The sequence below is a fragment of the Phalacrocorax carbo genome, chromosome 12, assembly GCF_963921805.1.
Source record: "Phalacrocorax carbo chromosome 12, bPhaCar2.1, whole genome shotgun sequence".
Classification (NCBI taxonomy): Eukaryota; Metazoa; Chordata; class Aves; order Suliformes; family Phalacrocoracidae; genus Phalacrocorax; species Phalacrocorax carbo.
Genome location: NC_087524.1, coordinates 7,193,770 through 7,210,870, shown reverse-complemented (window position 1 = coordinate 7,210,870; position 17,101 = coordinate 7,193,770). Strand labels below are relative to the sequence as shown.

The 17,101-nt window shown below is 54.3% G+C and overlaps 1 protein-coding gene across 11 annotated transcripts in view; it reads right to left on the bottom strand.

The window, feature by feature from the left end:
- The window catches only part of HPSE2 (heparanase 2 (inactive)), a 114,351-nt gene extending 98,130 nt beyond the window's left edge, over positions 1-16,221 (bottom strand). For 2 of the 11 annotated variants that reach the window (XM_064463916.1, XM_064463915.1), the window contains exons 1-5: positions 15,953-16,221; positions 15,125-15,804; positions 13,664-13,833; positions 13,136-13,355; positions 12,440-12,597 (exon numbers count right to left, since the gene is read on the bottom strand). In XM_064463916.1, coding sequence (XP_064319986.1) covers positions 12,440-12,597; positions 13,136-13,355; positions 13,664-13,833; positions 15,125-15,804; positions 15,953-16,043 — 1,319 coding nt within the window. In that variant the 5' untranslated portion in view covers positions 16,044-16,221. Of the gene's footprint in view, positions 1-831; positions 994-12,439; positions 12,598-13,135; positions 14,160-14,489; positions 14,561-15,124; positions 15,805-15,952 lie in introns of those variants that run through there. The other 9 variants (XM_064463913.1, XM_064463909.1, XM_064463911.1 and 6 more) reach the window with 9 other exon arrangements.
- Positions 16,222-17,101: the final 880 nt, after the last annotated feature.

Sequence of the window (17,101 nt, the reverse complement as noted above, 5' to 3'; positions counted from 1 at the left end):
GCAGGGGAGGGCCATCACAGGGCTTGCCATCTCCTCCCCAGCCAGAGCACAGGGCCCTCCCTCCCATAAGAACTGGATGCCTCCCTCCCTTTCACAGGAAAGGACCCAGCAAGAGGAGAAGGGGATCTTGTTTGATTTATTAGTCTCTTCCTCCTTCCCATCGTCTGTGGCTCATCCAGCTGTAGTGATAAGGAGAGCAGCTATGAAAGGACACTGCTGGCTGCTGGAATCTCATCCTTCTGCCTGCTCACTGCCTGAAGACATCAGTCCTTTACAAGCACCATTAAATGTGTATCCAAAATGTGGCAGTCTCCTCCATCCTTTGAGATTCTGTTCCCTGGATAATACAAACAGTTGCCAGAAAAAGAGTATCCTCTCATCTCTGTCTGGGCCATTATCCCTTTATATTTGCTCTTTAATATTTACTGGGTTCACACAAAGTGCATGCTCTGGAAAGAAAAAAAAAATCAGCTGCAGCTTAAAGGACTCCAAATTTAGTAATTGCTGCAGCCCCATCGACGTGAAGGGAGATTTCTCCAGCACTTCACGTGCCATGGTATTCTGCTTAGGTCAGACTGCAGAAAATGTTCTGTCCAGGGGCACCAAATCTGGAGTGTCTGCATAGGTGCCAGCCGCAGAGGCCTTATGAGTCCACCACAAGTTCCCGCAGGTCCGCTCCCTCCCAGCACCCAGTAATCTTGGTAGGAAACAGAGGCAGTCAGAGAGATGCTGATTCATATAGAGGTGAAGCACCCGAGGGTTTTAACACACCTGTGAGTTAGCAAGAACTAGCCCCAGCTCCTGGCTCCAGAGCTGGTCTTGCAGCCTTACCTGTTAATGTGAGGTTGCTGTATGTGTTTGAAAACTGCTCCTTTAACAAAACCAAGTGCATCTGAGCTGCCTTTTCCCTCTGTAGCTCCAACATTATGTCAGGATGCTGGGCGATCTTACAGCCTTTCTGCTTATCCAGGGCAATGTCGCTGCGAACAATGTCTACAGCAAAAGGGAAAGAAAAAAGGGAGATGGCCAAACCTCAGCTTTCATTTTCACCAGACACTTGGATCAGAACCAGCCAACATGACAGCCACACAACCATCACTCAGCAAGAGCAACCCAAAAAAAGGGTCCAAACCCCTGGGATCCACGTATCCAAGGAACCTCCTCGGCTCAAGTCTCCTTTTCTCCCACAGAAAACTCAAGTCATTAACTTTAATATGCTAACACAACCTACAGCCCCTTCCACGCTTCACCCCCCTAGCAGCTGATCTCTTACAGTGACGACCCCTCCCTTGCAAGAAAGTGCAAAAGTCTCCCAACGTTTACAATATGACTCTGTTCCTGGTGTGTTTGATGCTAAATAATGAGAAAAGACTAAATCCCATTCTGGTGACCCCTGGCTTCCATTTACCCTTGCCTGTCAAAGAGGTGATGAAGAAGGCTTGTTCTCACCTTGTTTATCCTCACTGCAGCTATCACAGCTAGATTTAGGTCAGCATGGCTTATGACAGGTCTCTGCACACTTCTAACTCCTGACATTCAATTCAGGAGGCAGGATGCTTATTTAACAATTGTTTTCTCTCCATATGAGTGTTTTATAAGTCATATTGTGGAATAAGAATAAGATATTCCCTCTCCTAGAACTATTCACCGGCTGGGGAAATGCAAAGATGGGGGTAGCAGGGCAGAACAATAATCAAGTGACATGTGTCCAGTCTCTAAACAGGAGGGGAGTGGTGCAAACTAGTCCTTGCAAGGTCCCTTTCTGAGTTTAATAAACTCTGTACATGCTCGGATCCACAGGCACCATATGCTGTGCCTAACTCTTACAAAACCTTAGGCGGCCAGCAGTGATAAGGAAGGATGGAAGTTGAAGTTCTTCCACCACATTGCATGAGGTCACCCCTTGTATCACAAGGTAGTGCTTTGCTTGGTTTAATTCCCATCTAACTAGAAGTTTCTGAAGGAGCTTGTTGTCAGAAGACAGTGATGTCTTACTCCACATACGCTCCCCAGCTCCATTATTGTTACACACATCAAGAAACATTAAAGTTGTTTCCAATATTCATGCCTCTATCTTTCAAGGTTTCAAATCTCAGGTTCATCAAACCTAGCTTCAAAGCTCTGCTATATCTTGGGCTGGCAGGGAACCCCGTCCAAAGGTGCAGTGGAGGACTGGAAGCCACATTATCTTCCTGTCTCTGAGCCTCATCCTAGCTAGAGTCACTACGCCTGTCTTGCCTTGCTCTATCTGTCTTTTTATGGCATAGTTTGGGATTGACACAGCTTCTCTAAAGCCTGGCTAAAAAAGACTGCTCGGAACAGTAATGTCATAAAAACACCTGTGTTCTGTAGTTAGGGACACGAGTTCTCTCCTACACCCACAGCTAGCATGCTCAGGAGTGGAGATAGGGCAGCAACAGGCTGGCATGAAAATACGACTCAGTATTTCCACATCCAGCACAGGGGCTTTCACGTGGAGAGATGAGATGGAGAAAGAGGAAGGAGTAACATTCCTTTGCAGATGATGGGCACACACACCCCAACCATGTGCTTTTGGAGCACAACCTCTTAGGTAGGCACTGAGTAAGGTCTGGGTAGGCCCAGACTCTGCCCAACTAATGGATGATATAGTCCTGAACCCCTGTTGTGTGAGATATTTGTAGAGCCAAAAATCGAGAAACCTAACCTTATCACTCTCCCGCACCAAAAAGGCTGTTACTACAGCTACTTGCGTCACCTGGAGCTCATGAATAGTCATTCACCTTCCTGGGTGATGGATTTCCTTTTCTACAGAACTGAATGCAACAGTTGTACACCCTCCACCCCAAAGGCAAAATGGAGCAAAACACATCAAGGAGGCCCTGAAGGAGGAGACTGAGAAGCAGAGAGGTCTGAAGCTAGACAGTCAATACACTGTCTCCAATCCTCTTCAAACTGCTACAAGGGAGTCCAGGCTGGGTCAGAACAAGTTTTTTTCCTAAAAGCGATGGAGGGCTCCTAAGACCCAAACCAGGGCCAACATGGACCCATGTGGAGGAACCATTGGTTTGGGGCCAGGGTCCCTGCCCTCCTGGTCAGGGGCCAGGACAGCACCTTGGAGAGTGCAAGGGGAGGTGGCATCGGGTCTGCACCACACCCCTACCTCCATCTTCGGGGGCCACAGGTCACAGCAAACACATGGCTGGCCAAGGGATGGCCCTGCGTGCACTGTCAGAAGGGTCTGGGGACAAAGGGCAGGTCCAGGGAACCAGAACCAGGAACGAGGGGCAGGAGCAGAGTTTGGAGTCCCATCCCTAGGTGATGAGCTGCTGTGACAAGGATTAGCACAAGGAAGTCAAGTCACATTCAGACAAATCCCTGGTGTTTCCTTAGATGTTGAGGTCTGGAAGACGACTTGCAGGGCACAGAAAGTGGGGCACTCTCTGGCAGTTGTCTTCATGGGGTTCTCAGAGAGCTGCCACTGCAGACATTCAGGAAGCAGAGGCAAGGTATGCAAGGCCCTGGCTTCTCAGATTGATGAAGGACCCAAGAAACTTGCCGAAGACATAAAAATGGAGGTGGACCTCACATTCATTACAGATCCAGCTTAAACGGTGGGCAGATGTCTGGGATATGGAGGTCCCCAAATACTCAGTGCCTGGTCATCCAGATCCCACTGGGCCATGGTCGGTGCAGAGGAGGAGGCAAGGGCATCTTCTTACCACTCTTCTGAACCAGCAGCACCAAGGGAAAAGGGCTGGCAGGCTACAGCTGCTGGAGGCTCCGGGAAAATCTCAGCAAGAGTACCCCAAGGGAAACAGCCAGCAAGGAGTCCTCAAAACTTAAAGGAAGAGGCAGAAAAGGGAAAGACGCAAGGGGTGGAAGGAGGAGGGTACCCCAGGAGGTGCTGGGCGGAGCAACCCCCGCCGAGCAGGAGCTCCAGGAGGAGGACACTGCCTTCCCGAACGTCAATTAAAAAAAAATAGAAATAAACTACCCAGAAAAACACGAATCCAAGCAGCTCTTGCCAGAAGTGCGAAAGAAGAACTCCAGATGTGGGAGCCCCAGAGGACGCCAAATGGTTTCCAAAGACGGCAGACGACGAGCTCTGCCCCGAGAGGGGCCGGGGCCGGGCCGGGCCGGGGCGGGCCGTGCCGGGTCAGTACCCTGGCCAGCTCAGCCTCCCGCCGCGGCGGCGGCGGCGGCGGCGGCGGCGGCGGCGGCGGGGCCGGGCGGACCCCGGCGGCGCGGCGCTCCGGGGCGGCCCGGCTGCGGCGCGGGTCCCGCGGTGCCGGGTCCGGCAGCCGCCGTGCGGTATGGCGGGAGCACACCCGTGTGGCGGTCCGGTGAGCTGCGGCTGGCGGCAAGCACCGGCGCTCGGAGGGGAAAGCCCGGCGGCGGCGGGGGACGGACACCCGCCTCGGCACCCACCCCGCCTGCCTCCTGCCCGCCGGGAGCGGCTGGGATGCCGGGTTCCTGCTGGAGCTCTCCCCTCGCCAGGCTGCCAGCCCTGGGTGGAGGATGCTGCTTTACAAAGGCTGCGTTGTGTTTCCGAGAGCTTGCGCGTTTCTCTACCACGCCTCGGGATCTGTACAGCTTACGCACACACCGCCTAAGGAGGTCACCAAATCTACCAACGGAAATCTTGAAGAACAAGTTAGAAAACAACCTTCCGGAGCAACACAAGCACAGCAATCCCATCCCAGGGCAAGATGCCCGTCCCAGGACTGGCTGAGCAGTCCCCTTTCAGAGAGTCACTTGCACCAAGCGGTTGCACTAACCATTTCCCACCATACCAGTAACAGGCCAGAGAGCTCCCAAGCTGTGAAGCCACCAGGATGGCACACAGCACACAGAGATGGCCCCCAGGGAGGGTTTCCCTGACCTTCAGAGTGAGCTTCTGCACATGGGAATTTACACAGCATCAGCGTGGCCTGTGTGCATGTGCCCGTCCCATGGCTCACGCCACCCTCCGCCCACAGCCAGCTCCCTTCCAGGAGTCACTGGAGTCACGGAGCAGACATGAGCTATTAGAGCTAATCAGCTGGAAGATGGGAGGAGGAGGGCACAGCCCCAGGTTTACGTGGACAGGGCAGAGGGATGTGGTTACGGTCAGAGGGAGGTGTGACGGAAGGGTGAAGAGGAGAAGTAACTCTCATCTGTGTGTGTGAGCACAAGCGCTTCCCACAGCCATCACCACTGAAGCAAAAGCCACAGCCACCACTGCTGTGGCACCAGAGCAAGCTGAGTTTGCCCATCCTCCTCATGGGACTGTTTGCTTCTGCTTTCCAGTCTCAGAAAATGAATTTTAAACAAACAAACAAAAAAAACCCCAACAAACTATTTCATGCTAACAAAAACTAAATATTCTCACTAAAAATTGGAATATTAGAAGATGGTGTTAGTGCAGAAGTTAAAGGTATGTTTAATGCATCACCAGGAAAAAACTCCTATGAATAGCAGGTTGCCAAACTTGTAAAACCCCTACTTTTTAAATCAACACATTTTAAAATGCTTTAAACACCAGATTTGCCTGCTGAAATTATTATAAAATGCCCAGTGACTACGAAATTGGGAACAAAACTTCTATTTAGAAAGCCTGAATATTTCTCAAGCCAGAAACTGCATCTTCATCATGTCTGTCTTCAATAGGCAAATTTCTAATACGTTAGTATTATTCCCATCATCTAGCTGGGAAAAAAAGTCCCTGACAACGAGTTCCACAAGTTACTTCCCACTATATAAAAAAAACCAAACATATTTGTTTGTTTTATATGTGTTTATTCCGCTGAATGCTCCCTATTTCTTGTGTCATGAAAACAAAGAAATAATCATTCCCAAATTGTTGTCTTTGTGTGGCACTGAGTTCACAGCATTTATAATATCCTCAGTCAGTTTTTCCAAGCTGAAAAAAACCTGATCTCTGTGACTGAAAGCTGTGACTTCGATCACTCCTATCACCCTATTCTGCATATATATATTCTTTTACTGATTAGTATGTCATCACCTAGTTTGCTTATGGCATAAGAATTTTCTCAATGGGTTTCTGCAGTTCTTTTTTAATAATTCCTAACATTGGATTCACTTTTTACTTCCCTAAATCTATGCAGAGACCAATCCATAATAAATTCAAAACATTTTCCCTGAATAGCAACTGCTAATGTAAAACCCATAGCTGTATACAAAAAGCCACATGCATTTCCCCCGTGCATGTAACTTTGCATGAATCACTTTAAATTCGTAAGGAGAAGATGTAGTATGGAAAGAAGTGTGAAACTAGCAGAAATATGTAATGTTTTTTAGAGAATTTAGGATGCTTATTATAAACAATCAAACTTATAACCATAGAAATCTTTCATCTCACCCATACACCAGCAAATACCTAATAAATCAGGACCTAATTGCTTGCATGGCCATTTCCTGCAGTCATTAAAGCAATTTTCATGGATGTTTCTAGTAAAACAGCTAGAAATTTAAAAAGAAAAAAATGATATAAACAGGTAATCTTTGGAAGTATCTCCTGCATAGGCAGTATCTCCCTTGTGTAAGGTGATTTCTACAGCCTCTTTTTTCAAATTTCTGAGAAAACAACTAAGCACTGGAGCTCCTTACACAGAAATCCCTGCCAGGCAGAGCAGGTGGCAGCTCCTTCCCTGCAGCCATGGTCCCTGGGAACTAGAGACAAGGAGGCTGCCTCAGAGTTCACGCCAAGGCACGGACCAGCCCGAGGTCTGGCCAATCCCAGAAGACCGAAGGACATCAGAGGATCTACCCGTCTTTGGGACCGAGGGCTTGCAATGTCTGAAATGCTGCAGCCCTCCTGAAGGAGCCATTTTAAACACTCGGCAAGCGAAATAACAACTGTTTCCTCTGCAAGCTCTGAAAGGACAGGTGCCTAAACTGTTGAGGGACACTTAGGCAGACAAAAAGGGACTCTGGGTGACCAGAAACAAAAGGTGATTCCTTGAATTGGCCAGAGCCAACACAAGGAAAGCAGCAGAAAGACTCAGCGTCGAGCAAAATGAAGGCATGGGGACCAACCCTTTTGGTGGCAGAGAACCAAGCAATGCGCTTCACCACCTTCGGGACACAGTTTTGCAGGATTTAATCTGACCGAGGCTGAGGCTGCTGCAGTCCCACCTTTCACTGCAGGTTTTCTGTTCCCAGCACTGTCCTCTACACCTCCGTGGTCACACACATTGGTTCAGGCAGCTGAACAAGCTGAAGTGCAATCACCTCTCCACCATCGGGTTTTGGCCACCTGAGTCCTCTGAACTGACCCACCATATAAACTCAGGCTCCAGGCATAGGAGAGGGTAGGAACATGCCAGAGGGGACAGAAAAATGGGAGCAGCAGCCCTGGCTGGGGTCAGCCCCAGCGCTTGTGCAACCACACACATATAAAGGAATCTTCAGGTCATTTAGCATTTATCATCTTCCTTTCCATCCAGTACTTAAGACCCTTGCACATACTCTAAAAACACAGCATCCTAGAAGCTGCCTGTGCAATACAGAATGAGCAAGGGTGAAATGATGTTCCCACTGCTGCACAAGCCTCAAGGTTCAGATGCAGTGCCAGGTTTCTGGAGGCATCTGAAGGAATTGATCCCAAGCTGAGGGGACAACCAGGAAACCTATGCCAGGATTACACAGCATAATGTGAAATTTCCCACACTATATGGCATAATCTCCTGACTAGTATGGAAGACATAAGAAACATGTCTTTTTCCAGTTTTTTTGTGGTAATTGGCCATTATTCCAGATGCCCAGTATCCTCTCCAAAAAAGGAGATAAAATAAAAGGAAGTAACTTACCAGCTATTAAGGAAGTATTTTTGAAATGTGTTGTCCATATGCACTTCAGCTCAGAAACTTTTCTGACGCACTACCTACAGCATGCATATGTGCTCCCCTTCCCCTCTCCCTCCCATGACCCACACAGGGCCACGCTGCCTGTGTGTGGTAAACGTCCTTTGGTCTCCTCAGCCACACGATCTCAATAGGCTACGCAAAGCCTGAGGGGCAGGATGGAGAAGCTGTGCGCTTGGGCCAACACATCTCAAAGGACTCCAAATATGAGTAACCTCTTTTTCCCTTGAGCTTTGCTTCACAGCACATATGCACGGGGGAAACTCTAAGAAAAATTTATGCCACCACAGGTTGTCCAAAGCTGGTCTGCATGCCTGGGAAGTGGCCAAGGAGGTTCCACATTAGCCCACCAAGGTCATGCTGTGGCACCAGCAGGGAGCTTCCAAAACGGGCTCTAGGTTCAGGCACTGTGACGGCACCTGCCACCTTGCTGAACCAACAGAAAAGACCCCAGGTCTCTACACCACACATAACACTGCAACGCCAAGCTTCAGGGCAGCACGTGAGTCAGGCTTTAGCACACCCAATTTCAGAAGAGGTTTTGTACCAGCAACTATAGCCTGGGCAAACAGGTAGCCCTGTGCGTTTGCTCCAAAAAGGAGAGGCTCAAGCCTGTTTTCCTGGAGACCAGTATTTCTTATTGTACCATTCCTCAAAGCCAACTGGACCTTGGCAAAGTGTGAGGCAGTTGAAAGGACAGACCAAACAATTGCTTGGTAGACAATCCAATAGCAAAAGGAGAAGCACGTCTACTACATAGACTGAGCATGAGACCTTACATCTTGATACCTGCCCAAGAGATCAGACCTGTGCCTATGGCAGGAGAGAAACACATCTCCAGATAATGAAGCAAAACTCTCAGCGCAGCTGGTGAAGAAGCACGAATTCAGTGGGGAATATACAGAGAAACACCATTTAAGGGACAGAAAATTTTCTCAGGCTAAAAATGTTACACCTCTTGATCAACAAATGTTAAAAAGTCTCTGGCACAGCCCCACCTCCTGGTACCATAGAGCTTGACATACGTTAAACTGGTTTTCTCTTTCTAACAGACCTCAGGCTGGCCAATGCCATATGCAAATAGGGTGGGCTCCAGGACTAATCCGGCGAAACATGGGCTGCACAGAATAGCAGTCACCTGGCACACATTATACATGGGGGGTTAATATAACAGATTAATTAGATGATCTTCTACAAGTTCAGGGGGTACATATAGCCATGCTAGCATCAACAGGGGCCGCACACCCTATGGCTCATCTAAACCATAGGCAATTGCTTTTGCAAGTTGCTCTGTCAGGTATGGACAAATCTGCCACCAGGTGATGAAATTTCTGTGCCAGCTTTATAAGCAGTGCTGAAACAAGTTGTCACATGTACCCTCTTCGTGGGCATCACAGGCTGCCACCGCAGATCACTCACCACTCTGTTACCCTTACTGCCCAAACATGACTGGTCTGGACTGGGCTAAGGCCGTTCAGAGTTACAAAGGAAAGGAGCTGTACACACCTGGTATTACACCATACTTCCAGGTCTGTACTTCCAGGAAGAATTTGTACAAGAAAAGAATGACCCTGAAGCCTAAAGAAAAAACCTCATTTCAGGAAAATGAAGCCCATATTAGATACAAGTCAAAAGCAGCTTCTATGACCCTCACAGAGCACCCATGCTCTCTGTGGAGGAAAGGAGAGGAAAAAGATGGGCCAGTGAACCCAAAGACAGATCGAGGTAAAGGCAATTTTCAGAAGGAGGAAGTATGCATGGCTGTAACAGTTTGAAAGGGAAATAAATATAATTTGAAATGGACGGGAAAGCGTAGGATGAATATCTGAGGAGGTCAGATTGTCAGGAAGGTGGAGCTCTACAGAGATACAAAAGACCATCAAAGACAGCAGTGAAGAATACCTGATCTATAGGTAGCAAGGATGCCTACACAGGGATTCATTAGAACTCCAGCAAGCATGGCCACAGTGCAAAGTATCCATGAAGGATGCTGCAAAGCAGTCCTGTTGCTGCTCCTGCCCGTCCAAATGCCTCAGATGGCCACACTGGGGTGGCCTGTGAGCACACAGAGGAGTGCAGCTGCCTGTGACATGAACACCACTCGCAGAGCTACTAGTAACTGCAGTTCCCTGAGCAGTCTTGTACCCGTGCCCTCAGCCCCTCAGTCCGGCACCCTACTGAGCTGCTGCAGCTGAGAGGAGCATAGGACATGCCCCTCCCTCCCCATCTGTGCACCTGCCACATGGGCACATGAGGCACAGGAACACCCGCAGGGGCTGCACAGGGACCCCAGACACTGGGGTCACAGGCCTGGAGCCTGTGTACACCCACAGGGCAAAGGGTCAAAAAAACAAACACTGGAAGCAGAAAACAACTGAACTATCACTTGTCATGTCACTAAAAATCACTGAGGTGATGCACAAAACTTAGAAATTCACAGATTACTCTTTTAATAATTTTCTGACTTCTTCAACTAATCGAGCCCCCCAGCTTCTTCCCTACTCCCATGCCCCTAAAGCTGAGACAAGAAATTTCAGAAAACAGATGCTGGCCATACAACATCCCACAGATATGGAAAACAACCCAAACCACCCCATATAACTTGAGGAGGGGGAAGGGTACCTAGTGGGATGCTTGCTGCCTTCTTACATGCTCAGGTGTGATTGCCATCTTTTTTCTGTGCTGTCTGTTCAGGCTGTAAGGTTTTTGTAGAGAGGGCACCTACTTGCACATTTTGTGCACGCCCAGATCCCAGGCAGGTCCTGGGCATGCCACAGATGAGGGAACGAAAACCAGACCAGTGCTGTGAAAGGAGAAGATGGCTGCTCAGATCCAGTACAGCGGGGCAGAGAGTTGCAGTGGCATCAGGATTTCATTTTGGAGAACTGGATCCCTCTAGTGAAGCACTCGGTGCAGCCGCAGCACAAAAAGATGTGAGCTACTAGCAATTCTATAGCCCTGGAGTTTGCACACAGATCTTAAGAACAAATACGAAAGCTTTGCTTCCAGGCAGGAAATCCCTTTTACCACACCTTTCTGATTTACACGGATGCTTGATACACACCACATGTGTCCCCTCCTTCCCTCACCCACATTCACAATGGTTCTGTTCCATATTTAAGTGATGAAAAGTTAAGACCTGTGGTTACAACTTCTATGAGAAGCTTCATTTTGAAGGGCTGCTACATTTCAACTTTATTGCCACGAGGAAAACTGAAAAAACCAAAAGCTTTCAGTCCTTCCCTAACATGAAAGCTGTTGTGAAGACATTTAATAAGTCTAAGTTCTCTCCTGCAAGTTGTTGAAATATTGAGAGTGGGAAAATTTATTCCTACAAATGTTTTGTATGATTCCCATCTACAATTTTATGCGCTACACTTAATTTCTTCTGTTCGAGGTGGCTGCGGCAGGTTTGGTCAGCATTTTTTCCCGAGGTGCATCTCAGTAGGCAGAGCTTACAAAAAACCCTTCACCTGAGATTTGTTACAAGGAGACAAAAAGCAAGGAATAACATTGGGATTGCTCTGGCTAGGAGACCAGGAAAGATGGAGCACACAAGCTTACCCACCTGCCTGCGTGTGGGAATAGAGGGACATTTATCTCGGTGAGATCAGATGTTACACGAGGGAACAGCGGGAGCAAGAGCCATCAGAAAACTGGCAAATGCATCTGCTTTTTCCATTCAGCACTGTGCTGCTGACTAGATCTCTGCAAAACTTCCTCTGTTCCACAGACCTGCCCACTGGGATCTGTCTGGCATTAATTGGCCTTCAAAATTACTTTTGGAAAGATCTTCAGCTAATTTTGGGGATTCGTTGAGTAGGGAAAAAAAGTTTAAAAAAAATAAGCAGGAGAGAAAAATCAATAAATTCTTGCATGCGGACATAGTATTCCACTTCTTAAAATAAGTGCCTTAGGACGGAAACTCGGCCCTGACTTTTCTACGAAGTTTCTTTGTGTGAATTAAAGGCCGCAAAAGGTGGGAGCCTCTGGCGGAGCTGAGGAGCACTGGGAGGAGAGTAGGGCCGCGGAAAGCCCGGGGCCAGGCGGTGACTTTGGGAAGGACCGAGGCTGGCAGAGCGACCCGGGCACCGACAGGCAGAGCGGCGGCGGGGCGGCAGGCGGCGACCGGGCGGCCACCGAGCCCGGCGGGGAGCCCAGGGGCTGCGGCGGGCGGAGAAACGAGGACCGACGCCGGGGTCCTGAGGGAAAAGCAGGGCTCTCCCGCCCCGAGAGCCACTGGGCGGTACTGCAAAGGCATCCCGGCGCTGCGGTGCCCTGTGCCCACCAGAAGCCGGGGCAAAGCCCCCTCTAGGGCCGGTGCTGCCCGCTAGGGAGCGAAGGGGGTGCGGGTGAGGGGGGGTGGGATACGAAAAGCCCCGCTCCCCGGTGCCGGCCTTTTGTTCCCGGGGGCCGACATCCGCCGGGCTCCTCGGGTCCCCCGGGTAAGGGGGCGGCTGCCCTGCCCGGTGCCCAGGGACAGCGCGGCCCCGCCTGGGCGCAGGGCGCGGCAGGGCAGGCGGAGCGGGACCGCCCGGTGCCCGCAGCCCCTCGCCGCCGCGCCCGCCCCCCGCCCCGGCCCCGGAGCTCACCGTCCTCGTAGTTCTTGAGGTAGTAGTCGGGGCCAGGCCCGCCGCGGCTCTTGGCCGGGTTCTTCACGTTGTGGAACTGGAGAAAGTCCGTCCTCTTGCCCGCGAAGCGCAGGAAGGCGGGGGCCAGGCCCCGCGCCAGGGTCACCAGCCGCCGGGAGCTGGGGAGAGGAGAGAGCGGGCTGAGGGCGCCGCGGGCCGGGCCCTTCCTGCCCCGGTACCGGCGAGGACGGGCGGCCGCGGGGCTCCGGGGCCCGCCGCTGCTCTCCCCGGCCCTGCCGCCCCGCCCGGTGCGGGTACCACCGGCTGCGGGGCTTTGCGCGGGCCCAGCGGGGGCCTCCCCGCCCCGCCGATGGTGGCCCGGAGGCCGGCGGGACCCGGCTCGGTGCGGGTGTGGGTGTGTGTCCCTCCGTCTGTCCATCCGTGTCCCCCCGCCCCGGCGCCCCCCGGACAAGTGCACCGGCGTCCTGGAGGCAGAAGCGGTCAGAGACCCGCACAGCCCGGCCACGCCACGCGGGACCGTGCCGCGGGCCGAGCCGCCGGGGAGCGGAGCCGAGAGGGGAGGGAACGGGAGCCGGCCCGGCTCCGCTTCTCCCGCGCCTTCCCGCCTCCTCGCCCCGCTCCTTCCCCGGAGACGGCGGCCGCAGGGACCCTCGGAGAGGGCGTGCGGAGGGGACCCGCTCTCCCTCCCCGACTTACCCAGCAGGGAAAGGAGGGCTTTCTGGCCGTCCCAGCGCCTCCAGGCCGCGGCCGCTCCGCACCGCCGGTGGAGCCCAGCGCAGCTGCAGCCCCCCGCGCCCGGCTGGAAGTCCGGGGAGCGGAGGGCTCTGAAGACCTGGCCGACACCCCGCTCTCCGCCCGTCGGGACCTGGGGAAGGCTCGGCTCGGCTCGGCAGGCGGCCCCGTTCCTGCTGCTGGGCTGTTTGGTTTTGGTTGTTGGGTTGTTTTTTTTTTTTTCCCTGTGCTGCCTCGGCCCCGTATTGTGCTTTTTGCAGAGGAGCGGTCGTTGGAGCGAGAGGAGCACGACATTTTTGCAGTCATAACTGATAAGTCTCCGAAATGGTTTCTCCGTTGCAAACATGTGCATCTTAATGGAAACCATGGCCTCGCTCCCCTCCGTCACAACAAGCGCCGCCAGCAGCGCGGAGCCCGGCGGGGCTGGGCGGCGGGGCCGCCGGGGCGCCCCGCGGGCGGCGTGGGGAGGGCGCCAGGGGGCTCCTGCCTTACCTTAAGAAATCGAGCCAGCCATCATGAATGATGGAGGGGTCCAGCTGCAGGGAGAGGAAATTCTCACTGATTATCCTGACAGGGCTCTTGGTGTTGACATCAAGGAGAATGAGAGTTCTTCCCTTCACACCTGGAGGTTTCTCCACCGGCAGCGCTCTCCTGTCCCCGGCCTGGGAGGGCAGCGAGAAGGTGGCCATGAGAGCCAGCCCAGGTGCCATCAGGGCTAAGAGCCCGGGGGAGCAGGAGCTGGGACAGGGCATGCCGGAGAGCAGGAAACCCCTAATTAACTCGCTGTCTGCAGGGGCTCGCTGATGGCTAATTGTCCTTATCTAAAGTGTGGGGCGCTCTGCCTTTTTTTGCAATGTTTTGGTGCTGGTGGAGGGGAACTCACGCCCCTGACCAGCCTTTCTCGCAGCCGGTGCCAAGACTCCTTGCAGCCAGCACCGCCCCTTTAAGAGATGCAGGCTCCAGACATTTTTAACTTTTTGAAGGTAAGGGGAGGCTCCTGGTTTAACCCCCTCGGCTCGGGGCCCGCCGGACCGCCGCAGCCCCGCCAGCACCGAGCTTTCGCTTTGCGCCGGTTCCACAGCCCACCCGCGGCCGCTTTCCGCCGCAGGAGCTCCCGCACCGAGCAAAACCGGGCCGGAGCCGGGACACCGAGGAGCTCGGGACCGGGCCCGGAGCGCGGCGGCCGCCCCGCACGGCCCTGGCTTGTCGCCGGCTGCAGGGACGGCCGAGGAGGTAAGGCAGCAGGGGCAGCCAGGGCTGGGGGGAAAGGGGGGTACTCACCCCCCCCACCCCCACCCCGGGTGGGGTAGAGCCCTACCGGCGGGGAGAGCCGGGCCGGGCCCCGCGGGGCTGGGGCGAGAGCCCCGGGGCCGGGCGCTGAGGGCTTCGCGGCACCCGACGTGCACAGCGGGGCTGGGCGCTACCGGCGGCCCGGAGCCCCGACACGGCACGCTCGGTTCGCCCGGAGCCACCGGCTCGGTCCGGCCGGAGCACGAAGGCCGCTCGGACGCCGCGGAGAACCGGGGCCCGGGGGATGGGGCCGACGGTTGCCCTCGGGGCCCAGCGGTGTCCGATCTGCCGCGGGGAAAGGAGAGAGGAGGCAGCAAAAACGCCAGGTGCGGGAACGCCCGCACCAGGGGTGCAAAGAACAGCACGGTTCGATGGGACCGACGGTGCCCCCCGCGCCGGGGCCAGCCCGCCGTCGCTGCCTGCGGTACAGCCCGGGCTCGGCGCGCTGCAGAGGCGCAAGCGGCCACGGTTCTCGGCGCTGGGCGTAGGCTTGTGACACCCGGGCTCGGAGGGGGCTGCCGAGCATCCTGGGAGCGATGTTCCATCTCAGGGAGTGTCCATCCGAGCCGGGCACCCTCTCCCGCCAGCAGCCGGTTCCCGGGCTAACCCCGGGCTCCCGCACACCGGCAGTCAGCGAGCTCCGGGACACGTAACGCGTCCTACCTGGGCGCTCCGCCGCCGCCGTGGCTGGCCCCGGTTCCCTCTTCGCCCCGGCCAGGCGGCATGCAGGCTCCCGGTACCGCTGCCCGGCCCGGTGAGGGAGGGCTGCCAGCGGCCGGGCTGAGCTGGGCCCGGTGCGGTCCGTCGGGGCCCCGCAGCCCCAGAGATGGGGCGCCCGCAGCACCATCTGCTGGTGAGGGGCCCGGCGCGGGGGGGGGGGGGGGGAGACGGCACCCACCTGCGGACACCCCCCGCGCCGGGATCGGAGGTGCCGGGGCTGCGGGGAGCAAGTGGGGGCTCCCGGATCCCGGCGCCGCACGGAAGAGCCGCCGGCCGGCAGGGACGCGCCCTCGGGGAGCCCGGCCGGGGTCGAGTAGGGGCGGCGAGCGCTGCGCCGCGGCCGCGCCGGGCAGCCGGGCCAGGGGCGCTCCGGAGCACCGGCAACCCCGTCCCGTCCCGCAGGACTCGCCGCGGCGGGGAGCCCCCTCCCGCTCCTCCCGGTACCCGTGCAGAGCTACCCCCCCTCCTCGTCGCCCCGGCCGGGGCCCGGGAGGCGAAGGGAGCGGAGCTGGTGTCCACCGCGACGGCGAGTCCCGGCGCTCGGCGGAGCCCCGCGCGAAGTGGAAACACTCGGGCCTTAAGCCCGGGGGAAATCCACCGGCAGCGCCGTCTCCTGTGGAAATCTGCCCCACGAAACGCTTCGAGCCCATCGCCCCGTGGGGTCACCAGCCCTGCCCCGCCACCAGCCCCGCGTTAGCCACGCAGGGGTAGCGGGGGCACGGAGTCACCGTGCAACGACCAGTAACGGGGCAGAGGAAGGATAAAACATACCTCTGGCTCTGCTACGGGTGAGCCGGGAATGCACAAACCAGGATTTGGCGTGAAATCGTCCCGCTAAGGCGGAGAGGGGAGCGGGGCTCATAACCTGCCTCGGAAGAGGCTGCGACCGCAGCGTAGGCTGACAAAAAGCAGCCAAGGGGTGCCCGGAGCAGCGGGGCTTTGAGCGCTAGAAGAAGTAAGAGGATCCGGGGGAAAGGACTGTGCAATTTCAGCTGTGCAAAACCCTGGCATCCCGGGACAGGAAGAAGGCAATTTAAGCCTGGAAATTTGTGTGCGGCTGCAAACACTTCAGCCGCAGCTTGCAACAACGCTCAAAACTGACCCAGGACCTGAAGCCTCCGCTTCAGAAGCTGCTCGGTTTTGGGGTCACCTCCGAAAGAGGGACGCGAATTTCTGAATCATCTCGTTGTTTTATAATTTTTTCCCCTCTGTATTATCAGAAGATGTCAGCAAGGCTTCAGGGGCATTTGTTGCTCAAATCAGTGTTGCGGTTGCAGGCCGAAATTTTGCATCGCACCTCCAGGAAGGATGGCTCTATTTTAAAACGAAACTCTGGTGCGTTATGTAGTTAAAGACAAGACAGAAAACACATTATCTCGCTTAACCTCCTTTTTTTTTTTTTTTTTTCTTCCTTACAAACAAACTACTTTAGAGGATAAATGTGTTTATTCTGAAACGTTCTTCACAATTAGTCTCTGCTTCGAATGCAAACTCCGGATGCGGCTAAGTCACATATCTGCGGAGATATCACCAACAACACAGCACAGCAGGGAAAGGGGCAAAAAGTCTCCCAGCTGCCAGGGTCAACTTCCAGATTCTGGGAAGACGGCGCTAAAGGAAATATTCACTTACCTATCTCAGCTTTCCAGACCGACACCTGGAACCAGCCCCGATCCTGTGGCCTCGGAAAAACAATTGCACCCCACTTTGCATCTGGCTGCAGCAATGGCAAGTCGAATCTGAAAATACACCGGTTTGGGGTTTTGGGGGGTTTGGTGGTGTTTTTTTTTTCTTTCGTGTGTTTTGGTTTTTTTTTAAATAAATCTTGGGTTTGCTATAGAAGCCTTTTAAACGCCAAAAAGCTTTGGCTGTCTGCGAGCACCGGGTCAGCAGCGGAGGTGCGGGGAGCGCCGGGCCCCG